Genomic DNA, 25,757 nt, shown 5'->3' with positions numbered 1-25,757 from the left:
TTTGCAGATTCGAGGATGATACTTACAAACGCAATATCGTTTAAAGGACTATGGGCGTTACCGTTTAATACATCCGAAACGACTGAGGAAGCGTTCTACGATGAGAATCGTAAACAAATAGGTAAAGTGAACATGATGTACCAAAACGCACCGGTCGCGTTCTCTAACATGGTTGCGATGAACGCCCTAGCATTGGAACTGGCTTACGGTGATGACGGAAAGTACTCTATGCTCTTACTCCTACCGTATCCCAAAGTGAAAGTCATGGATGTGTACAAGAAGTTCGAAAGTGTTGGTATCACTGATATTTACAAACAGTTACAGAGAGATATCGATGAGTTCGGCTTGGAGGAGATCGATATAAAGATACCTCGGTTCCGTATCAGTACAAATGTTGTTTTAAACAAGCCGCTAGGATATATGGGTGTTAAGGATATATTCCAGCCTCATTTGGCTAACTTTGGTCGTGTCACTAAAGAGGAGATCTTTGTGTCAGCGATTGTACACAAAGCTGATATCGAAGTGACGGAATCTGGTACAGTCGCGTCAGCAGCGACATCTGCATACATCGCGGACAGGATTGCAGCACCTAAATTCGAAGCGAATCGACCGTTTATATATTTCGTCATGGAAAAATCCACTGCAACTGTGATATTTGGTGGCATTTATTCTAAACCTACTATATTTTAGTTTTTAAGTGATCATTATTTTAAATTAATTGTATTGCATTGTAAGGTTGTGATTGTGTTCTTGTAATGTCAAACTGAGACAATTTAATTTTTGTCTAAAAATTATCTTCATTTGCATTCTTTAAACTGTTTAGCATATAATTGCTGTGTGTGTGTAAAGTGTAATAACATGAACATGCAATTATATTAAAAGTAATAATTTATAATTTACAAGTTTTTACTTTCCCCGTCATTAAAACTGCCGTAATTATGCCTGGAACCTTATGTTCAACAGAATTCCTAACTGTTGACCAGCGGTTAAAAAAAAAAAGTTAAAGCTAAAAGTTTAGGACCTTAGTCCAACTTAAAGTGCAAACTTAGTATACATAGCTTACTTCAACTTCAATTTAAATTAAGTATTGCCACGCGATAAAAACACAAAGATACATTTTATTCAGGAAGTATTTTAGTGGAAACTCATCATCGATCTTAACCTTAAGTCAAAGGGGTCGGCGTACAAGGTTTTATAAATATTTTGATGGCTTCATTTTTGAGCCCACTTCCTGCTTCTCAACACTACCTGTAAGAGAAATTAAAAATAAATATAATTTTAGCAAAAAAAATGCAATGCAACCAGATTAAAGATAAATACATAAAAATTATATAGACTAAGGGTCTGTCCCACCACTGGCTGATAGAGGTTCAGATAAAAATGACGTCACTGTCAGATAAGGGAACAAAATCCGATATTTCAATTTACACGTTCGATTGTTATCAGACAATTTACAATTTGGTGGGACAGGCCCTAAGTCACACGGTAAAAAATTGTTTTAACTTCCTTGTTATGCATCGAACAGCATTTAACTATGACTTCATTGAGCTTTGGCAATATGACAAGCAATTTTGTACTCAACTTCTTGCATTTCATAAATAACTAGCTGTTGGGGTGCGACTTCATCCGCATAAAATTATGAAAAATTAATTACATTGTTTACATTTGTCAAATTATCAATAGCAAATGTCAAAATGACATGACATGACAAAGCATAGTAACCTTGCTTTCTTGATGTTGGCAGCAACTTATGGTCTCTTTCCCACATTAGGGTTTTTATCCAAATTATTTACCCCTAAGTTTATTGGCGTTAAAATATATAGCCTAAAGCGTAACGGAAGTGTAGCGCTTATTATTAAAAAAATATTTGTTCAAAAATATGCTGTAATTGCTGACATCTTAGGCAACAAAGAAGTGTATGTTTACGCTTTATTATATTAGTATAGATTGTATTGTACAGATAGATGCGAAAGTTTAGATTGATGGATGTTTGTTAGAGTTTGTAGCCTAAACTGTTGAACGGATCTCGAAAGGCATTGATGTAGAACATAGTCTGGAAGAACACATTGACTACCTACTTTTGTATTTTATTTTGATTCTACGCAGACGGAGTCGAAAGCTAGTGTATTACATATTTAAAATATAATTTTTAAAGCTTTCTAGGTGTACAAGGTCAACATACAGTTAATGGACTTCGCAATCAACGTTTATTCCTTGCACATACCGGTTAGTCATTTATATGTGCTTTCATATTTTCACTTTTTTTCCTAATTACACTATTAACTAGGTTAAAATATGACATTGATTTAAAAAAAATGTTGTAAATTGTTTAAAAATTAATTTAAAAAGACTTTTTTTTACACAAACTGATAAACTCATTGACTACTTTTAGAGTAGTCAGAACTATAATTCTATTAAAATAAAAACAGTCTTTAAAATCGGACAAATAAAGCTATAGCAAAATTTTATTTTTATTTTCAATACAGTTCTGATCACATTAAAAGTATCGACATTATTACATAACTCACTAATGACCGGTTTCCCAGTCGTTTTTAGTTTTTGGTTCGTTAGCGTTTTTGGTTATATAACTTGATAAAATGCGTTTCCGAAATTCTAACCTAACACTAATGAATTACTATTTAATGATAAAATAAATGGAATCTTCAAAAACCCAGCATAAATATATTGAAATAGGGACGTGACTCAATTTCTTATCGACAAAGTTTCCGGTTCATCATAGAATTTATTCGTAACTTTAATGTGGTCGTTTATACTGTCCGATGATTGATAAGATAATATGTGTATAGATAGAGAAGTATCAAATTACTACAACACTTGCGGCTAACCACGGGTACACATTTTTTTTTAAACGCTAGCGTCTTCTTTAGATTTCGTCAGCGCGGCATAAAAAATACTTAGTCTGTCTTCTTTCGAACTATGTTTTACATCTGTGCCAAATTATATCGAGATTAAACGATTTGGAAATACATAGTATCAAACGTCCATCCATTCAAACTTTCGCATTTACAGTATTACTAAGATCATATAACACAATATGAGAAAAAGTAATAAAAAATAGTTGGTTCATTTATCTACAATTCCATGCTTACCATGAACTAAATTTGTTGTTTTTTTTACTCATAACGAATATAAAGATATATAAAAAATCAATAAACGAGGTAAGTTTCTATGAATACATCACAAGTAAGATGTGCCTAAGTTTGCGGTTTCGAACTTCATGTTAACTTAGCATTTCAAGGTAGACGAGTTAAAAGAATATGCCTTATTTCCTTATTAAACAACCTAAACGTGAATATTCTTCACAAGTATTTAACTTTTAGGTTATAATGTTGTTCTTTTTCTCGCTTTGGTGAAAGATAAAACGCTGGTAAAAGCTAATTTTGCTTTTTAAAATAACCTCAAAATATTTCAATACATACGAGTACAATGTGTCATGTAAATGTCATTTGTTTCGTGGTCTGATTTAAAATAATACCGTATTGGCCGACTTAAGGATAACGGTAAAAGGCTTAAGTACCTAAGTGTCATACTCATTATTCCAATTAAATCTTAAACTATAAATAAATTACAGTTTCAAGTTACGCATACGAAAGGAAGTCGGTTACAGTAGTTGGTTAGCAAATTGACTTCGCAATAAAACCCTTAAAGGTTTGATAAAATGGTTACATTTTGATATCACATTCGTATTATTGTGGTCTTTAAGTCAATGATCTCTTGTCGATTGATAACATTGAATAAATCTCGGAAAATACTGTCCCTTTTATGTCTCACATATATGAAATAGACTGGAAGGGGAGAGGATAAAAATTGCAGCACCACACTCATCAGATTGCGGAAATTATTACCACTTCAAGTCTGTCTTTAAATTATACGATCCCTTATCTATCTATACTTAAATTAAAATTAAAGTGTCCGTCTGTATTATCAAAAGAAGAAATCCAGGTTACGGGAAAATGTTGTACTTATTTGCGTTGCTGATAACGAAAATCGCATTAAAAAAAAATTCTATCTGTCTGTCTGTCCGCAAGCCGCATTTGTTCCGGGTAATCCCCGAAAAAATTGGACCGGACTTTCCCGGAAAGATAGCTGATATAGATGGGCATATTAGAGTCGCGGGTAAGCTAGTGTTACTATAAATTGATGTAGCAAATAACAATAATTATAAATAACTTATCGCAATAGGAATTCTTACATATCTGACCTTAGTCTGTGGTTTACCGTCTAACGGGTTAACCCACTGACGTCATCTAACAGTCTAGTTGTATCAATGGAATATACTAGTATTGTAAAGAGATAAGAAATGATTGTTGGTTTGTTTGTATTGTAAAGGCTCCGAAACTACTTCATCGATTTCAAAGATCTTTCACTATTAGAAATGTCCATTTTCACTAGGTAACATACTCTAGTAGGTTACATTTGTCATGAGATTTTTTTAATTCCGCGCGGATATAGTCGCTGGCAAAAGCTAGTATTAGGTTATAAAATGACATAATAACATATTTAAGCATTATTATGCCACAAACACTTTCTCTGTTGAACAAGAATGACAAGATGAACCCACCTACTAAAACAAGCCGAAGAGCCGCGAACTGTCCTTAGACAGTGACTCATACTTCTATACCAAGAGGAACTGAGTTGATCTGCGAGCGAGTTCACTGATCATCAGAATATCAATTTTAGTTGATTTAAAGTGTCCAGTAATTTAAGAAACAAAACTTCTTTCATCAAATTATTTAAAAAAGCTTTATTTCTAAACATTACTTAAAAGTCATTGTGACATTAAAAATGACAATCGCTGTCATCTTTCAGGTTTAGAGTCAAATGCCAAAGTCAAATGTTTTAAAAAGATTTTTAAATAATTTGTATGAAAAACTCATTAAAACGCTGTAATGTGGATTATTCCCGCATTGTAGTAATAGATAACGCACAAAACTGTGTATAAATGCTTAAATCTCCTTGTATAATTTATTACAAACTGTGAATTTTTAGGTTATAATTTAAATAAGAATTAATTGACAATGTTTTTAAGAAAATATTTTATTTCTCATGCAATACATAGAAGCAGATTTTTACAAAAAAATTGCTGTAGTCAAATTTGTAAAAACCAAGTGGCGCAGTACAAATCGTATAGTAAGTAATTCACTTACAATTACAACCTTTAGAGTATGTGCAGACTGAGCATATTGTTCCATCCTACATCTGTCCGTTCCTCTGCTACTATATACCTAGAACTTTTAGGAACTTAAGTTGTAAATGCTGTTTTTAATTTACATTTAATTTTCTATTTATTTTATTACAGGTATATTGCCTTATGTAAATACAACTTATGTTGAAAGAAGAAAACTGCTGTCATATTCATGTTTATCCAATTTGAGCAATACATACAGAAGATATTCTAATAGTTTACTTAATGGTGATGCAACACAGTTAAAAGAATCACAAAATGACAAAGGTATGTTAAATCATTAATTATAAAGTGTCTTTTTTGCTGAGGAAGTTTGAGAGTAGCCCCAGTGGTAGACAAATTAAGGAGTAACAGGTAAACATGGTATGGGCATGTTATGATGAGGGATGAATCGCTTGTAACAAGAAGGATGTTAGTTATGAATGTGAAGAGGTACACCGGTAGAGGTAGACCTAAAAAGAGAAGGATTGCGTGAAAGGTGACATGTTCAAAAAGGGAGTAATGACTGAGATGACGGTTGATAGAGTTATTTGGAGGATGAAAACCTGCACTGCCGACTATATGGGAGTAGGATCTGGTAGGGGAGATGATGAGTCTTTTTTGCATAAGTTGAAAAAAAGGAAATGGTCACTGGAAAGCAATTTTTTTTATGTAATATAAGGTGGCAAATAAGCAAGCGGCCACCAGAATCCACCGAAATGGAAAGCGACCGCTGCCCATAAACATACACAATTGCAGATGCGTTGCCTACCTTAGATTGACGAAGGACGAGACGCACATGAAGAGGACTATTCCTCTTCCTATGCCTCTCCTCCACTGTGAAATCCACTCTTCCTTCCCACCCTTTCCTGTTAAGAAAAGGATAAAAAGGAAAAGGACTAAAATTAGGCCTCCGGCACCACACTCATCAGACGAAACGCGGATTTACTTCCACTTCACGCCTGTTTTCTATGTGGTTGTGGTGCCTTTCTTTGCCTATTGTCATCTGCAGAAGGAGTTTTGTTGCCTAACTTTTATTAAGGGCACTTGACTTGTAATATACAGGTCCTGGTTTTGAATTCCACCATGTATCACAATGATTTTCAATTTTCGAATTTCAAATGTAAATTTAACTGATATTCTTGCATTTAAAGAAAGCATTGTAATGCAATCTGCACTTTTTGGTAAAGAAATTCAAAAGATTTGTGTGAAGTCAACCTGCAGTGGGTCAGTATGCTTTTCTATAGCCTAGTCACTAACTTAGGACAAACTTAGTACCCCTTAGTGGAGAGTCTAGTCAGTAGATGATGATCTCTGAGAATGTGTTTTATGTCATATGATGCTGTACTAGTTTGCTTAAATTTTTTTCAGAATTAAAAAGGATATCCCAACTGTTTCCACAACCGAGAGTAACACTTAATGAATTAAACTCCAAAACACCAGAGAAAGTGTTTGATATTTACTACAAACAAAGTGTGGTCGCACCAAAAGGTGTTAGGAAGAAAATGGGCTTGAGTAATAATGATTGGACATGCACTTATACCTTTGTTTGGCCGGAGAAGATAAAATTTGAAAGGTACAGTATAACTAACTAGCTGCTATAGTGTTTTTAAATTATTTAGATTAGTTTGAATTCATTTCAAATTAAGTAGGGATGGGTTGTGTAAAATCAGTCATGAATCTTATAGATTTGTGATTATTATTATAGAAGTTGGAATCGATAGATTTATAGTTATAACTTATGAAATAAAAAAATAACACTGTTTTCTCAAATTAATAATGACCATAATAAATAATAATATAGAGAATAAAGATATGAAAACCATAATAAATGATGAGAGTAAAAAAATTTTTATTACTACTACAGTCGTACGTAATCGAATTGGATTTCGCTATTATTTCTGTCATCGCTAAATTCTCTACATAAGAAATTAAATTGCCTTCACACAAATTGAAACTAATCTATCTTATTTAGACTATGTTCACATGAAAATTTGAAAAATAGCCTATGTTGCTCAGTCATCATGTAACCTTCTAAGTGTATTAATATTTTTTGAAATTGGTCCAGTTGTTTTTGAGTTATTTCAATGCATACAAAAATACAAGTCTTTTCTCTTTAGTATAAATAGTATAGATTATAAGGTGGCAAATGAGCAAGCGTCCACCTGAATCCGCCAAAATGACGAATCTACCGCTGCCCATAGACATTCGCAATAGCGGATGCCATGCCTACCCTTAATCAACGGAGAAGGAGACGCACATAAAGAGGATTTTCCTCTTCCTATGCTTTCCCTCCACCGTCAAATCCATTCCCTTCCATCCTACTCTTATGAGAAAAAGGGTGGAAAAAAAGGAACTAAAGTTGGGCCTCCGGCATCAAACTCATCAGACTGTATGCAGAATTGCTCCCACTTTACGTCTGTCTGTGTGGTCTTGGTTACACTGTGCGAGCCCTACAGTGCGAAGATGTGAAAGTGGGTTCTACCATTATTAAATACAATGTATAATCTATATTTCAGTGTTGCCATATCAAAACGACAAGCAGCAGAAAAGTCAGCGACACAAGCACTACATTGGTTATATAAAAACAAACGAATAGACAATAAAGGCAACCCAATATATGATAAGAAAGTCATAGATGATATCAAAAGTAATTTAAACGAACCTTTGCGTGCGGAAATCAGTGAAAATTCCCTTCAAAGGATAGATAGGATTTGGGAGGATTATGAAAAAGAAATAAGTGAGTATTAACTTATACAATTACTTTAATATAGTCAACTTTAAAACCAAACCTACTTTAGATTATAAATAGTTTACAATACGTAAATGTTCAAATTACAAATGTCAAAGTTCACACACAGAAACAACATTGGATGACAATTACCGTTGCCATGACAACCTTTCTTTTTTATGTTGTCAGCTTCTAGTTTTTGTCCCTTTCCTGCATATCGTTTTTTTCTAATTTGTTCACCCCTAAATGAAATTTCTAAAATCACATAGCCTATTGACTGTCATAAATATATGGCCTTATGTTAAAAAAAAAACTATTATAAATGCGATAGATTGTATTGATGGATGTTTGTTAGAGTTTGCTAAACTGCTGAATGGATCTTGATGGAATTTGGCACAGATGTGAAACATAGCCTAGAAAAACACCTACTAATTTAGTTTTTTTTAAATTCTGCATAGAGGAAGTTCTGGGCGGAAGCTAGTAATTCATAAATATGCTGTGATTGCTGACATTCCATAACGAAGAAGTGTTTAGGCTTTATTTTGTTAGTTGTTTTTGAATCATTTTTATATTACAGAGGATATTTATGAGAAAACCTTTGAAGAGGCAAGTCGCAAATTATTTACTCCATTATCAATAACCAAAGACTCAACCATAGATATTGAAGGTGAGTGAAAACAATAATCTATCTTACTAATATAAATGAGACAGTTTAGATGGATGTTTGTTAGAGTTTGTAGCCTAAACTGCTGAACGGATCTTGATAAAATTTAGTATAGATGTAAAGGAAAGTCTAAAAGAGCACATAGGCTACTGACTTTTTTTTTAAATTTCAAACGGACGGAGTTTCGGGCGAAAACTAGTCTTTGATAATAATAATATTTTTTTGATAATATATTTCTATATCTATACTAATATTATAAAGAGGAAAGATTTGTATTTTTGTATGTATTGAAATAACTCAAAAACTACTGGACCAATTTCATAAATTCTTTCACCATTAGAAAGCTATGCTATCATTGAGTAACAGGCTCTATTAAATTTCACATGAACGAAGTCTCGAGCAACAACTAGTGTATATATCTAAAAATAAGCTTAAAAACATATTAAAGTATATTGAAGGGCCTTTTGTTGTAATTGTTATTGATTCATACATTTTTTTACAGATAATATACCTGAGGAATCTCAAGATGTTGAAATTGACGAATTTAATCATTTATCTGGTAATTATCTTATTAATTTTATTTTTTGTTATAATAAAAGATATAATATGTGATTGCTGTAAAATAATGAAAATGTTTCGCACCCCTGCATTTTTAATATCGCTGTTTGGATATACTTTAGTTAAATTGTACTAACTGCTGTCTTTAAATTCATCATTAGTATAAATGTGGCAATATATACACTAGTCCATTACTAAGTAACCATTCTGAGTGTGTCAGATATTCTATCGGTTGCATATAAATAAATAAAATAAATAAATAAATAAATAAATAGAATTTTTATTTATATACATCTGAATTTAATTATGAAGAATACAGGTATCTACAAGAACTTTAAAATTATGTCTTTATTTAATCGACAGAGGAGGGGACGCGCTGAAAGATCCCCTCAACTATAAACTTTTACTTCCCGTTCCCAAACTTTCCGGTCAACCATAAATCAGGATATAAGGATACACAATAATTGTTCTAAGTGTCTCCTCCCCTGTCAACATATCCTCCCCTTCTAGACACTTGTGTTCCTGGACGTGTTCTAATACTGTAAATAATTACATTCCAGATACAAAAACACCAGTACATCCAATATTCGGCAGAGTTGTCCACTCCCCTTCCGAGTCTCAGTTAGCCAAACGTGATAGGATATTGAAGCAGAAGTTTGAGAAGTACGATGAAGAAATAACTCCTTTACCCATCGATCAATTTACGTAAGTCTATACTTATGTAGTAAAAATTTATGCTTTTTTATATCTATACATCTATACCAGTCTATACTAGTATTATAAAGATGAAAGATATGTATAGAATAAACTCAAAAACTACTAGGCTCATATCTATTCTTACACCATTTAAAAGCAACATTATCAGTAACAGGCTATATAATTATTTAATTTCACGCGGACAAAGTCACGAGCAACATCTAGTGTATGATAATTAAAGCTTTTTGACTCCGTCCGTCGATTTAATAAATATAGCCTACTCAATAATAATAATAATAAAGATATGAAGTTAATAATAATAATAATAAATCTTTATTTCAAGAAAATCTCATATTTTGTTAGTAAAAAAAAAAAAGCTTATTGCCTAGTGTTAATAATGTAACTTTAAAATGGTAAAAGTTTTTCAAATAGGTGCAGTAGTTTTTGAGTTTTGACGAAACTACAAATCTTTACTCTTTATATTATTATAGATGTAAAATAGTAGCTCGATTACACCATACATGTGTAGGTGATAGAAAAACTCAAAAACTACTGAGTCGATTTTAAGAAAGTATTTCATTAGAAAGCATTATCTCTTAGTAACGACAAAATTTTGTTTTTACATAATTGTAAATAATTAGTATTAATAAGTAAATATATAATGTGACTTTTTAAAAAATTGGAAAGTGGCAACCCTTATCTTCAACATGACAACAAAACCACAAGTAGGTTAAAACCCTGTGGTTTTACGATCGCCTTGAACTGTTTGAAAACTAGGTTACGACCGAAAAATATTTATTATTCGACCTCATAACCCTTTAGGAGTAAACGTGACCTAGATAGACCTAATTTCAGTCTACATACGCGTGACCTTGACATAACCTTGGAAAAAAAAGGTCGCTAAAATCTCAATATGTTTTTAGTAAGTTTTCTATATATTGTGTCATTTTAAATAGAAAATTTACTGCGTAATTTCTTTAATGGTGCAAAAGGTTTCTTTAAATAAATAATGTTGGTATAATTTTTAATCTACGGTTACTAAATTATCTTACAAAATGCATATTTTAATATTATAAATGCAAAAGTTTGGATGTGTGTTTCGATGCGTATTTCTGTGACGGACCTCAATGAAATTTAGCAGAAATATAAGTCTGGAAAAATATATAGGTTTATTTTGTTCCCTTTAATATCGTGTGAACGAAGTCGCGGGTAAAACCTAGTCTTTAACGTTTCTTATAACTTTCTTCCAACATCAGAATAAGTAAAAAAAAGAAAGTAAATGAAATGGAAAGTCCACTCTCACTTTCGACTAAAAGTCCCAAATATGCGTCACGTGACGTAAACGTCAGACGTCACTTGACGTCGCTGTCAGTTTGACGTTCACGGACGTCATAATGACGTAAGCGAAAAAAGTGAAATGCGTTCACTTTCATACTTTCGTTTTCGTTGAAAACGAAAACACTTTCGTTTAGTAACGATTTTTACGATTGGTCTTACATATTTTTTTTTAATCTAGTATAGTATGAGGAAAATAAATTAAATCCGATTTTATATGCAAAACGCAGCGCTAATTTGAATATATTCTCATGAAAAACAATTTTTTTAATCGTAAAAATATATGAGGAAAATAAAATTTCAAGGAATCTGATAATGCAAAATGAGCTATTTAACTCGATTAAAATAATAGGAAGGTATTTTTATATTGTTTTGGCTCAGACCCTATCCTAAGTTCTCCCCTAATTTAGGCTAAAATAGTCAACCACGTTCTTATGTGCTGGCATCACAATGTTTCCTTCACCGTAATAAAATCAATGTACACATAAAGTTCTAAAATCGATAATCGCATTAGTAAAACATCCATCTAAACTTTCGTATTTATAATATTAGTAAGATTAACAAAAATATACAGGAAGGAGATAACCTCGACACTAGAATCATCGCGCGTGTTAGTAATAGTGGGTGCGGCAGGGTGTGGGAAATCTACCCGCGCCCCCGCAGCTATATTACGGGCAGTGGGTTGTAATACCACAGCTATTGTATCGGAGCCCAGACGAGTGGCCGCTATAGGACTGGCGCAAAGAGTTGCCGATGAAATGGGAGAACAGGTAAGAAATAACGGGGAATGGACGGTAAACCACCATTCACATGAGCGTTTTTTTAACGCTCCGCGTTGGCGTTTTTTAGACACTCGGTCATACGAAGGCTTTAAAATGACTGTTTTGTTTAGAGCAGGCGCACCTTTGAATAAACTGTAGCGCATCTGTTGTATTGTCGATTTTTTCTCAGCCAATTGAACTGTTTAGTTGCTCAACTAAAAATTAAGTAGAGTATCTCCATATAAGCTCATAGGAATCGAAGCAAACTTAACAGTTGTGCGATAGTTTAGTCAAAGGTGTGCGTGACATCTTGTTATTCAAAATTGAATTAAATAATCGTTACAATTTAAAAAAACTGTCGTATTTGATCTTTTAATGTACAATAAAAAAGCGCTAGTGTGAATGAGGGCTAAGGGAGTATCCTTAGTATTAGTATGGGAAATCGACTTCAAAGGAAAATAATGTCTTGAATAAAGATAATATGCTTTTACTTCTCTATATAAAACTAGTAGCCTTCCCGCGACTTCGTGGACGTGGTACTAAAAGTACTTACACAAGTACTCTATGGGTGCTTTCAATGATATACATATGTGACTAATTTCATCGATATCTGTTGTGTTCTGGAGATAAATAGTAACAAACATCCATCCATCCATCCAAATATAATAGTACGAGAAATTATTACATGTCTAATTTGTCCAACTTATAGATAGTTTTGTTATGACTTTAAAGAACTTTTTGATAAATCTCGTAATGTGATGATGTTATTTGAAAGAGATTTAATTTGACATATAGATAGATTTGATACCTTAATAATATTATAAATGCGAAAGTTTAGATAGATGGATGGATGTTTGTTAGAGTTTGTAGCCTAAACGGCTGAACGGATCTCGATGAACTTTGGCATAGAAGTAGAGGATAGCTTGGAAGAACACATAGGCATATTTACTTTTTTTTTAAATTCTACGCGAACGGAGTCGCGGGCAAAAGCTAGTATAGATATAATTTAAAATGTATTCAAAAATCATCATCCACTTGCCCTTATTCATTATGTGCTGCTCTTCCATACATCTCTATCAGCCGTCATATCTGAATCCACTCCTTTCTTAAGCATATCCTCTTTCACACAATCCATCCATACTTTCATCCGTCTTCCTCTTACTTTGTAGCCATCCACATTCAATTTTAACACTTTCAGGTTTATGTCCCCATCATTTCGTCGCATAATATGTCCATACCACGCTAACCTTTTGCTTCTCAATTTCTCCACTATCATCGCCAGCTCACTATACGTCCCCACCGTGGGGTTCGGAGCCTACCCTAAAGTTAGGGTGACTAGGCCATAGTCAACCACGGTGGCCAAGTGCGGGTTGGTGGACTTCACACATATCTTTGAATTTCTTCGCTGAAATGTGCAGGTTACATCACGATGTTTTCCTTCACCGTAAGAACGTCGGGTAAATTATGTACATGTTAAATTCGAAAAATCGAAAATCACATTGGTACATGGCGGCGGGATTCGAACCCAAGACCTGTAGATTACAAGTCAAGTGCTTAAACCACTGAGCCACCGACGCTCTCACCGATTTCTCTACCACTAATTTAAAATGTATTAAAAAATTTTCTATATTAATTCCAGGTCGGAGAATCTATAGGCTATCAAGTGCGTTTACACTCGAAGTTGCCTCGACCTTCCAGCGGCATCATATTGTACTGCACATCCGGTGTACTATTACGACGGTTGCAGTTAAACCCTGGTGAGTGGGGAGTGTCTCACTTTTGTTTGAAAGTATGAAAGAGATGACATGTACACTAAAGAGCAATGAATCTGGATCACTAAAAAGTTATTAGTCTCAGATAGCTAAAAAATGACGTCACTCTCATATAAGAGCAGGGGTCACTAAAAAGTTAAGGGTCTGTCCTGACTGATAGAGGCTCAGATAGCCTAAAAATGACGTCACTCTCATATAAGAGCACGGGTCACTAAAAAGTTAAGGGTCTGTCCTGACTGATAGAGGCTCAGATAGCTTAAAAATGACGTCACTTTCATATAAGAGCACGGGTCACTAAAAAGTTAAGGGTCTGTCCTGACTGATAGAGGCTCAGATAGCCTAAAAATGACGTCACTCTCATATAAGAGCACGGGTCACTAAAAAGTTAAGGGTCTGTCCTGACTGATAGAGGCTCAGATAGCCTAAAAATGCCGTCACTGTCATATAAGGACGAAATCCGATATTTTCATCACATTTTACACGTTGGATTTTTATCAGACAATTTACAATTTGGTTGGAGCCTAAATCTCGTAAACTAAGAATGGTTAATGAAATAAATGATGTTTTATAGACAATGTTATACCCCTTACATTAAAATTTAAACTACGCTTATATGAGAGGGGTGGAAAGGGAAAGGGACTAAAATTAGGCCTCCGTCACTATACTCATTAGACTGTACGCGGAATTGCTCCTACTTCACGCCTTTCTGTGTGGTCGTGGTATTGCTGGTGGCTATCCAATCATGCGAATATGTTAAAGCGTGCTCTTACCGTAAAGGGTTTTATAGTTTCTTGTCTTAAGTGAGTTAGGAACGATTGTTTCTGAATATCGGTGTCCAGATACAGGCATTGCCTAGTGTAGGCATCACCAGCTAAAATGTATTAACCACAGATTGTATAAGTTTAGTTTAAATGTAATTGTGATTGTTAAATCTTTGTTTGATAATCAAATTATTTCTATTTTTATTTTATTCTTTTATCCCCAGGTCTGGAAGGTTGCTCGCACGTGTTCATAGACGAGGCTCACGAACGTGACGTCAACACTGACGTCACACTGCTCCTTCTAAAGCGAGCACTCGAAATCAATCCTAACCTCAAAGTGGTAATTATGAGTGCAACGCTTGATATTGAAGTATTTACCAAGTAAGTATTACATCTTACAAAAACTAGTTTATATAACACTTTGTTATTTGAATTTGCAGTTGGTGTACCTTTCCAATACTTCTGTACTAGCTTTCGCCCGCGACTTCGTAGTCTATGTGTCCTTCCAGGAAATCATCTACAACTATGCTAAATTTCATCGAGATACGTTCAGTAGTTTAGGCTACAAACATCCATCGAAACTTTCACATTTATGATACAACTAGCTTACGATCGCGACTTCTTTCGCGTGGAATTAAAAAAGACAAAAGTGAGTAATATGTGTTCTTCCAAACTATCCTCTACATCTATACCAAATTTTATTGTAATTCGTTCCGCAGTTTAGGCTACAAACTCTAACAAACATCCATTTAAACTTTCGCATTTATAATATTAAGGGCCGGTCCCACCACTGGCTGATAGACGCTCTGATAGCTTAAAAATGACGTCACCGTCGTAAAGGAGCACAATCCGATAAATCCATTATATATTTTACACGTTAGATTATCATCCGACAATTTACAATTTGGTGGGACAGGTCCTAAATATGAAATGGTCCCGAAATTGGGTTACTGGTGCTCTCCTCTCTTTTCACGCGGTCGCGTTGTCACTTCGCGTCGAAAAGGGAGCATTAAGGGCTGGCCTCAGTTGGGTGTAGATAGGGTGGGCCCAACTTATCAAAAATAAGCAGCGTCGAAAGCAACACGGTGCAGAGGGTACCGGTGCGTTCCACTGGTCCTGGGACCCTCAATTCGTATCTGAGGGCGGCCACAGAGGGGGTTTTTAGTGAGTGAAAATCTCATATAACCCTGTCTTTTACAAAAGACAGGGTATCTTTCGAAGGTTTCCCCCCGTACCAAAAAAAAGGTCCTAAATATGAATATGTTTGATATTTTAATTTGTTCCAGATATTTCGATTCTTGTCCAATAGTAGAAGTTCCCGGACGTACTTTCCCAGTACAAGTGTCGTATTTGAATGACATTGAAGAAAAATATCGTATAAAATTACCGATGACTCTTGAGAATTGCGGTAAAGAAGATGGAAAACCGCAAGTCAATTGTCAAGAGGCGAGTCTTTGAAATAATACTATATTTATATGACTCTTAACAGTTCCCGTGCGGTCCGCAAAAAAATATGAAAACCTTATTTTGTTGTATACACTAGCTTTCGCCCGCGACTCTGTCCGCGTGGATTTAAAAAAAAACAAAAGAGAGTAGGCTCTGTGTTCTTCCAGACTATCCTCTACGTCTATGCAAAAATATTATTATATTTATGAAATAAATAAAAAATAATTATAAGTGTAATAATCTTACTAATATTATAAATGCGAAAGTTTAGATAGATGGATGTTTGTTAGCGTTTGTAGCCTAAACGGCTGAACTCCATGAAATTTGGCACAGGTTTAGAGCATAGTCTGGAAGAACACATAGGCTACTTTTTATCCCGGGAATAGTTACGGTTCCCGTGGGATTCATTAATTTAGATTTTTAAGGTTCCTCGATCATTCTGCAAAGGTTCAACATATCATATAGAAACTTGGCACAGATATAAAACAAAGTCTGGAGTACACATGGGATAAGCTTCATCCCAGAGAAATGTCCGGTTCCCGAGGGATACGTAGCTTTTTATAATTCATATAGTTCGTATGTTTTCTAATACCACGCGGACGAAGTCGCGCGCAACAGCTAGTAATATATAAATATAATAAAATAATGATCAACGTAATTTTACAACAGCATTGTTTTTTTACTAACTTTTAAAATACCATTTCTCTTTATCAGAGTTTTTTTTTTCTAGGTAGTTAATGTTATCAAATCAGTAGATAAATCAGAACAAGAAGGTGCAATACTAGTTTTCCTCCCGGGTTGGGCTGAGATCAAACAAGTAAAGAAGTTGCTGGACCAAATATATGCGAACTCCACACATATGGTATTACCAGTACATTCTAGGTAATATAAATAATGTTTTTATTAATTACTAGCTTTTCCCGCGACTCCTTTCGCGCGGAATAATAAAAAAAGTATGCCAAATTTCGTCGAGATCCGTTAAAAACATTTTTTTTAAATTCACATCCGATTAGTAAATATTATAATAATTAGATTTAATTATTGAATTAACTATATTATTTTATTAGAAAAAAAAATGTTTTATGCAAAAAAATACAAGATATCTTAATAACCTAATCTTAACCGAATGACGCCTAATTTGCACTTATAAATTGTTTAATACTAGCTTTTGCGCGCGACTACGCGGGGAGTTAAAAAAAATCAAATGCAAATATAATGTTCGTAAGATACGGGTTTCTTACCACGATTGAATTGTCTTAGCTCCCGATATTTCGGCACAGTTGCATGCGCCATGTTCTCGGGCTGACTGACAACTAAACTAAAACTACCCAATCGTGGTAAGAAACCCGCATCTTACGAACATTATATTTGTAAAAACCACGACAGTTTAAAGTTACAAATGCAAGTAGTCTATGTGTTCTTCCAGACTATTCTCTACATCAATGCCAAATTTAATCGAAATCTGTTCAGCTATTTAGACTACAAACTCTAACATCCATCCATATAAACTTGTTACATAAGTATAATTTAAAAAAAAATAAAAATCCTTTATTGATTTTAAACAGTTTAGTACAGTTCGTGGGACTCTGTCTCCTGAGATAGTAATAACTGTGTTTCAGGCAGCGTCTTTTAACAATTGTCTTGCGGAATTTAAAATACATGGTTACAAAATAAGATGAGAGTTATACAAAAAAAAATTGTTATAAGCTACTTGGTGTATTATGTGCGTTTGTGTGTGTGGACGTGTGCATGCGTATGTGTGTGTATGTATGTAAGTGTTTGTTTTAGTAAAGATATGTACATATATTTATGTCATGTTTTAACTACTTTATATTTAAGCGTAACTAAGTTGAGTATTAATTTAGTATGAAAATCTACTTACCGATTCTATAATTAACAATTAAATGGTTCTTAAATTGGATATATTTATATAAATAGGTGATATTTTAGGTTATCAACAACAGAACAGAGTAGAATGTTCGAGAAGCCGGCGCCGGGGATAAGGAAGATAGTGCTCGCGACCAACATCGCGGAGACTTCAGTCACGATACCCGATGTCGTCTACGTCGTTGACACTGGAACTCATAAAGAAAATAGAATTAAAGAGGGTACTGGTCAGTAATTAAATTCAATTTTTTTAATAACTCGTATTTCGGCGGTTTTTCTGTAGCAAAAATAATCTTACGTATTTTTCTCGGGTTAGTCCCAACCGTCACCCTGCTGTCCCCACGTGGGGACAGGTGATAATCAATAGTTTCATTCGTCTCACCTTTTGTGGGGACGGTTGGAACTTATTTTATTTCATAACGGTTCCATCTGTCACTTTATTTATAGTGGGACAGATGAAACTTATTCTCACGTGGGGACAGAGCGGGGTAACGGTTGGGTATAATACTTTTTCTCTTAACTAATTCAGTTTTTTTTTTAATTATTGTTCGTCACAATGGATAATAACGAAGTAAAAGTTAACTTTTGTCATATTTTAACTATTTCATTGTTGATTATTCAAATAGCTAAATGTCTTGTAAATAGAATAGAAAAATTATAACGAACTAGATTTTACCGGCGACTCTGTTCTTGTGGAATTTTTAAAAAAATAAGTAACCTATGTGTTCTTCCAGACTAGAGTAGAGGACTACATCTATACCAAATTTCATCAATATCCGTTCAGAAGTTTAGACCACATATAACAAACATCCATCTAAACTTTCGCATTTATAATATTAGTAAGATTTGGACATTAAAACTCTATTCTATTGTTTTTTTAATTAATTGTGGATCTCATTCATTCTTTTAATTGAATCATTCAATTGTTACAGTCTACAGCTGTGCTATTTTTTACATCTAACAACATTTTATATATTTTTTTTGATTATTTAATGTAAATTACACTATTTTCTTAGGTACTGCAAGCTTAGAGACCGTGTGGGTATCTCAAGCGGGCGCTAAACAGAGAACTGGACGCGCGGGAAGGGTACAACCAGGTAATGAATACTGTCACTTTGTAATTTCCCTAGACAGATTGTAAACAGTAAACAACAACAGTTAATGCGTAAACACACCTTGTTATGCAAGATGTCAGCAATTACAGTGTATTTTTAAATAATTATTTTCACGCTATTGTACTTGGAGGGTGAGTAAATTGGAAAAAATGCTGTGCGAGAAAGAGATAAAAACTACAAGCCAATAGCAGCAAAGTAAGGTTCCCATGGTTACTCAAATTCTTAACCAGTACTAAAGATTTTAATTCTACATTTGAATTTTAAAAGTTTTACATTTGTGGGCGTCACAGCCAAGTTATGCTTTAATAAAATGTAGTCTTCTTTACCTCTTATGTTTTCTTCCAATTTGCACAGAATAACCTTACCAATATGGTCGTCGTGTCGTCGAGCTAATGCAACACCCTTATTTTACATAAATGTTTTAATAATATGTTGGATCACAATTGCAAAGCTTATATCGTTATTTCAAATTATGACAAATGGTATTGATTTATAGCACAGACTAAATAACCTTCAAGAATACAGAATATATCAAAATAGTTAAAAAGCTAACACATTTGTAAAAAAAAGTGTTTTAATAATATGCGAATGAAACCGCATGGGAATATCTAGTTCCAATGTAACGGATTCTTTGCGACTTTGATTTTCAATTAGCTGATTATTTATAATTTTCCTAGTTAGATTACAAACACATGGTATTCGATAACAGAAGCAAAAAAATACGTTTAATGTTGTGTTTATTATGTGCGTTTTTTTTGTTTCTAGGTCATTGTTTTAGGCTGTATACGAAAGAGAGAGAAGAAAGTTTTGCATCGCACTCCACTCCTGAGATATTGAGGTAAAAACGCCTTTTCTCAAGTATATATATAGTTATTTTCAACGAACTATTGCTTGCAAATTTCGTTAGCGCCAAAGAGATTATAAAATATATAGACGAGGTAAACACTTCACTTAAAAAAAAACACATGATCACTAACGTTATGTATTCGTACAGCCTCAAAACTATATACAAATATAATTAAATGTATTTAAATGAATTGCCAATAGATGTCACTAAATCATGTTTTATTGACACCGTTTAGTTTATTTTATAACAATAGATGTAGCTTATTATAATTTTTATAAAATGTTTTATAACAAATCAAAACAAGTGACTCCAAACTTAACAATTAACATATTACCTTTCAAAGAAGTTACCGGTGAAATGTTTTTACTATACCTCGTCCATACTAGCTTTCGCTCACGACTTCGTCCGCGTGGAATTAAAAAAATAAACAAAAGTAACCTATGTGTTCTTCCAGACTAACGACATATATACCAGGTTTCAGCGAAATCCGTTTAAGATGTAAATTTTACCAAACATCCATCGCATTTACGAGTATTATTATGGTTTCAATGTCTTTGGTAACAAACATCCATCCATACTTTTACCTTTATATTTTATGCTATATTTCAGAATACCTTTAGAACAAACAGTATTAAATTGTAAAACATACGCTCCGTTGGAGAAAGTTGGAACATTTCTATCTCTTTTACCGGAGCCGCCAACTGACAGAGCAATACAACTTGCTGTTCATGATCTTATAGATTTAGGTGAGATTTACACCATCATCACCAGCTATATCCCACTTAGGGCACGAAAACTACCCTAAGGGTGGCTAGACTCTAGTCAACCTGGGGTAGAGGGTGGGGGCCCTGACTATCAAAACGATCTCGGGAAGACGGTAATCTAGATTGGTCTTTTGATTTTGAATGCCGAAGGTTCCGGTGTGTTTTTTGAAGATCCTGAACCTTCCTCTATGTCACTAGAGGATTGCTACCGACGGGGTTTTAGGTCAAATCCTACGTAAGATTCCCCCCCCTGACACCAAAAAAAGGCCCTAGTCAACCTGCACTGCGGGTTGACTTCACACATATCTTTGAATTTCTTTACTAATATATGCATCACGATGTTTTCCTTCACCGTAAGAACGTCAGCTAAATTGTGTATATGTGAAAATCTAAAATCACTTTGATACGGTGGGATTCGAACTCAAGATAGTATATTACAAGTGAAGTGATCAAACCACTGAGCCATCGACACTCAGATTTACATATATACTAATACGAGCTGTGCCCGCGACATCGTCCGCGTGGTATTAGAAAACATACAAACTATATAAATAACAAAAAGCTGCCTTTCTCGGGGATGAACCTTATCCCATGTTTACTCCAGACTTTGCTTTATATCTGTGCCAATTTTCATACGATATATTGAACCGTTGCAAAATAATCGAGTAAACATTAAAAAACTAAATCAATGAATCCCATGGGAACCGTAACTATTCCCGGGATAAAAAGTAGCCTATGCTATACTATGCTAGTACACTATGCTCTAAACCTGTGCCAAATTTCATGAAGGTCCGTTTACCCGATTAGGAAACGCTAACAAACATCCATCCATCGTAACTTTCGCATTCATAATATTTATAAATGCGAAACAACGACAGTTTATTCGTATTGTTTTCAGGAGCTTTATCGAAATCGGAGAAATTAACTCGTTTAGGTATACTAGTGTCTAATATGACGTTACACCCCCGTCTGGGATGCAGTCTACTTCATTCCGCGGTTTTAGGAAACGTGGTTGCAACAGCTAATGTAGTCAGCCATTGTTCTAATAATGTGGAATTGTTTATTAACGCACCTGATAGGAGAGAGGGTAAGTTACTTATCGATATATTTTTTTAAAACCAATGCTTGCCCAACCCTTAAAAGTCCGATTTTTAAAATCAATTACAAGTGTAACCTGTATAATATTCATTAGATTCCTCTAAAATTAAAAACTCCTATTATTTACATTTGGAAGGGTCTGTCCCAACACTGGCTGATAGACTCTCAGATAGCTTGAAAGTGACGTCACTGTCAGATACCAAAATCTGATACTTCCACCAAATATTTTTTTTATAATATATTGTGGCAAACTCGCAAGCGGCCACCTGGATCCACCGAAATGGAAAGCGACCGCTGCCCATAAACATCTACAATTTCAGCGTTGCCTACCCTTCATTGACGGAGGAGACGCACATAAAGAGGACATTTTCCTTCCTATGCATCTCCACCGTCAAATCCACTTTTCCTTCCCATCCTTTCCTCTTAAGAAAAGGGTGGAAAGGGAAAGAGACATGTTACATACTTTGGATTTTTATCAGACAATTTACAAGAATTGTGGGACAGGCCCTTAAACTTATTTCCAAATGCTAAAATTAAATGCACAAATGACCACTAAGGCCTTTTCTATTGGCTAACAATTACCGTTACCATAAAAAACTTGCTTATTTGCTACCTTATAGTTTTTGTTCCATTTCCTGCATGAGATTTTTGTCCAATTTATTCACCTACTAAATTAAATAGCGTGAAAATGTACAGCCTATAGCGTGTCGTAAAGTTTTTATAGTTCATATACATATATCTTATTGTTAATTATAGAACACTAATTACCAAGGAATCAGACAGTAACCATGGTTTTTCTAGTATCTACCACTATTCAATATATTTTTTATAGAGATACGTGCATTTAAAAGTACATATAATTGTAAATCTGATCACTGCGCGTTGCATCGAATACAGCAGAACTACGAGAACGTACAAGAAGAAGGCGACCTTCAAATCTGGACTGACAGACATGGGTTAAGAAAGGATAGACTTCATTATGTTCAATGTAAGTTAAAATACTAACTTTACAGCGCATAAAACTAGACTATGTACTTTTCCAGACTATCCTCTACATCTATACCAAATTTCATTGAAATCCATTCAGCCGTTTAGGCTACAAACTCTAACAAACATCCATCATCATCATCATCAACTTGCCCTTATCCCTTATGAAGGGTCGGCACAGTATGTGCTGCTCTTCCATACATCTCTATCAGTCGTCATATCTGAATCCACTCCTTTCTTAAGCATATCTTCCTTCACACAATCCATACTTTCTTCGGTCTTCCTCTTCCTTTGTAGCCATCCACATTCAATCTCAACACTTTCTGGTTTATGTCCCCATCATTTCGTCGCATAACATGTCCATACCACGCTAACCTTTTGCTTCTCAATTTCTCCACCACTGGCGCTACTTTCAAACTTCCTCTAATGTACACATTCTTAACTTTATCCAATCTTGTCACACCACACATCCATCTTAACATACGCATCTCTAACAAACATCCATCTAGACTTTATTGGTATTGTGATTTCCAGCGATATCCAACCTCCATTTACAGCAGTTATTGCAATCCAGTATGATAGAACTGCACCCTGACGTGTCAGAACTGACGCGTTTCTCCGACATAGATGACTTGTCAGCGGCGACATTACTGTCAGGTGTTAACTCACTGCTGGTGACAAGGAGACATGTCCGCACTAAGGGCAAACTGAAGACCGCTGTTGAATTATTTACAAGGTATTTTGGACAATATTCGTAACAATTATACTTGGACACAAAGATTACTAGATTTTGTAACAAAAAAAAACACCGAAGTTAAATAAAATCAATAATTGAGGATAAATTTAAAATTATGTAAAAAACGTATTTAATTATATTTAAACAAAGTTCAGTACTTACTTTATTTTTAACTAGCTTTCGCCCGCGACTCAGTCCGCGTGGATTTAAAAAAAAAAGTGAGTAGCCCGTTTTCCAGACTATCCTCTATGTCTATGCCAAATTACATCTAAATCCGTTCTGCAGTTTAGGCTACAGACTCTAACAAACATTTATCTAAACCAGAGTTCCCCAAACTTTATGTCGTAGACCCCTTGTTGCCGTTTTCCGTGTTGGATAGACCCTCTACTTACCTGATATTGATTATATTTTTTTTTAACTGTAGTGAAGTTTAGTGTTAAAAATTTGAAATAAAAATACATGTTAATTTATACATTTGTTAATTTAATTCAAATTAAAATACTAAAAATAAAATTTTGTATCCGTTATGCAAAATATACGTACCATTAAATAAACTTTGTATATTACTTTAAGCGGAAATTAATTAAGAACGGCTTAATTCCGGGTTTGATCCTCCGGTGACGGCACCGACTAGTTTCGGACCCTTGCGAGGCGCGACGTGACCGCGAACGAAAGTTAAATAATACTCGCCCTGAAGAAGGATCCCCGAAGGGTCCGAAACTAGTCGGTGCCGTCATCGGAGGATCAAAGCGTGAATTGAGCCGTTCTTAATTAATTTTCGTTTAAACTTTGTATACTTCTTATCAAAGTGTTGAGATCCACTATCGTGGACCCCCATTTTCATTTCATGAACCCCCAAATTTCTTTTTCGCTGACGTAGACCCCTTGCAGGTTGTCATAGACCCCTAGGGGTCGATATAAACCACTTTGGGAATCACTGATCTAAACTTTCACATTTATAATAGTAAGAATGGATGAATATGAATTTCAGTTCAGGTGACAGAGCGCATATTAGCAGCGAAAGTGTTAATTATGGTATTACAAAGAATAATCCCACCACACAACTGCTTGCGTACTTTGGTGGTCACCACTCCAGTGAACGACGAGCTCTGGTAGTTTACAAAACGACGGTGGTATCACCAATTACTGCATTACTGTTCTGCAACGGAGATATACAAATGGTGAGTCTCTTTCTTGCATACTGAATTAGAAAAAGACATGTTTTGTTTGGCTTTAACATAATTTAGTTGTACTATCTCTTTCTTGCATACTAAATTAGAACAGGATATTTGTTACTCTCTAACGAGAATTGTGCATCTCTTTCTTGCATACTGAATTAGAAAAAGACATGTTTTGTTAGGTCTTAACATAATTTAGTTGTACTATCTCTTTCTTGCATACTAAATTAGAACAGGACATTTGTTACTCTCTAACAGGAATTATGTGTATCTCTTTCTTGCATACTGAATTAGAAAAAGACATTTTTTGCTAGGTCTTAACATAATTTAGTTGTACTATCTCTTTCTTGCATACTAAATTAAAACAGGACATTTGTTACTCTCTAACGAGAATTGTGCATCTCTTTCTTGCATACTGAATTAGAAAAAGACATGTTTTGTTAGGTCTTAACATAATTTAGTTTTACTATCTCTTTCTTGCATACTAAATTGGAAAGGGACATTTGTTACTCTCTAACAAGAATTGTGTATCTCTTTCTTGCATATTAAATTTGAACGGAACATGTTTTGTTACGCCTTACCAAGACTTGGTTGTGCCATCTCTTTCTTGCATACCAAATTAGAAGGAGATATCAGTAGTGTTATTACATTGAGTTGAATGAAATCAAATCTGTCTTATTCTACATGTGAAAATCTTACTATTGCGCTCTCTTTCTTACTTATTGAGTTGAAACGAGACTAATTTTTTTTAGGCCCAGAAATCTGTTGATGAAGATATGGCAATATTGAGTCTGCCGAGACATAGACTACGTATACACGTGCCTACTAAGTAAGTATTCCTAATTACATAGAAAAAACGTTATATTCAAGGAACTTTTATAAAAGTAGTAATTACTGTGTTCAATTTTGCACTGTTAATAGTTATTTTTCTGTACATTTAAATTTCAGAAAAAATTATATACGTCACCCGATCTGTCAAATTGACAGTTCACTTGTTTATTACATTTTTTATTTATTTTACAGTCAAGCTGAGAGCATAATAAAAGCGCGAGAAATGCTTTGGAAGACATTCAAATATTACATCGAAAGAGATTTAAAATCAATACCTTACGATCAGTTTACGATAATTTCTAGATTCAAGACTAGATTAGTGAAGGCGATCGCAAGAATATTAGTCGAAGCAGATAATGATAATGAAAAGAATATAAATAATGATGATTATAAATAAATAAATTA

The 25,757-nt window shown here is 34.3% G+C and overlaps 2 protein-coding genes across 3 annotated transcripts in view; both read left to right on the top strand.

Annotated features, from left to right (window-relative positions):
- The window catches only part of LOC106105440 (serine protease inhibitor 2.1-like), a gene marked incomplete in the record, with an annotated part of 1,391 nt that extends 496 nt beyond the window's left edge, over positions 1–895 (top strand). Inside the window, 1 exon segment of the mRNA XM_013285740.1 lies at positions 1–895. Within this exon segment, the coding sequence (XP_013141194.1) occupies positions 1–690 (690 nt within the window).
- Positions 896–4,838: 3,943 nt separating this feature from the next.
- Positions 4,839–25,757, top strand: LOC106104768 (putative ATP-dependent RNA helicase DHX30). 2 transcript variants are annotated; one of them, XM_013284902.1, is made up of 22 exons: positions 4,839–5,151; positions 5,321–5,473; positions 6,557–6,761; positions 7,705–7,925; positions 8,494–8,583; positions 9,083–9,139; positions 9,699–9,843; positions 11,744–11,939; positions 13,570–13,687; positions 14,688–14,844; positions 15,750–15,909; positions 16,640–16,791; positions 17,860–18,023; positions 18,813–18,893; positions 19,677–19,749; positions 20,368–20,504; positions 21,421–21,609; positions 22,453–22,608; positions 23,142–23,343; positions 24,335–24,524; positions 25,274–25,350; positions 25,545–25,757. In XM_013284902.1, the coding sequence occupies exons 1-22, from the start codon at positions 5,040–5,042 to the stop codon at positions 25,747–25,749; spliced, it is 3,240 nt and encodes a 1,079-aa protein (XP_013140356.1). In that variant the 5' UTR covers positions 4,839–5,039; the 3' UTR covers positions 25,750–25,757. The 2 variants fall into 2 exon arrangements, with proteins under 2 accessions (XP_013140356.1, XP_013140365.1); XM_013284911.1 differs by lacking the exons at positions 24,335–24,524; positions 25,274–25,350; positions 25,545–25,757 and having other exon boundaries at positions 23,165–23,303.

Source organism: Papilio polytes, unplaced genomic scaffold (assembly GCF_000836215.1).
Source record: "Papilio polytes unplaced genomic scaffold, Ppol_1.0 DF824270.1, whole genome shotgun sequence".
Classification (NCBI taxonomy): domain Eukaryota; kingdom Metazoa; phylum Arthropoda; class Insecta; order Lepidoptera; family Papilionidae; genus Papilio; species Papilio polytes.
This window is presented reverse-complemented; position numbering and strand designations above follow the sequence as displayed.

Coding starts and splice junctions, on each gene's coding strand:
- LOC106104768 (XM_013284902.1), top strand. CDS start 5,040: ATGTTTTTAAGAAAATATTTTATTTCTCATGCAATACATAGAAGCAGA. Junction 6,762..7,704: donor GAGAAGATAAAATTTGAAAG/GTACAGTATAAC, acceptor TCTATATTTCAG/TGTTGCCATATCAAAACGAC. Junction 16,792..17,859: donor GTATTACCAGTACATTCTAG/GTAATATAAATA, acceptor GTGATATTTTAG/GTTATCAACAACAGAACAGA.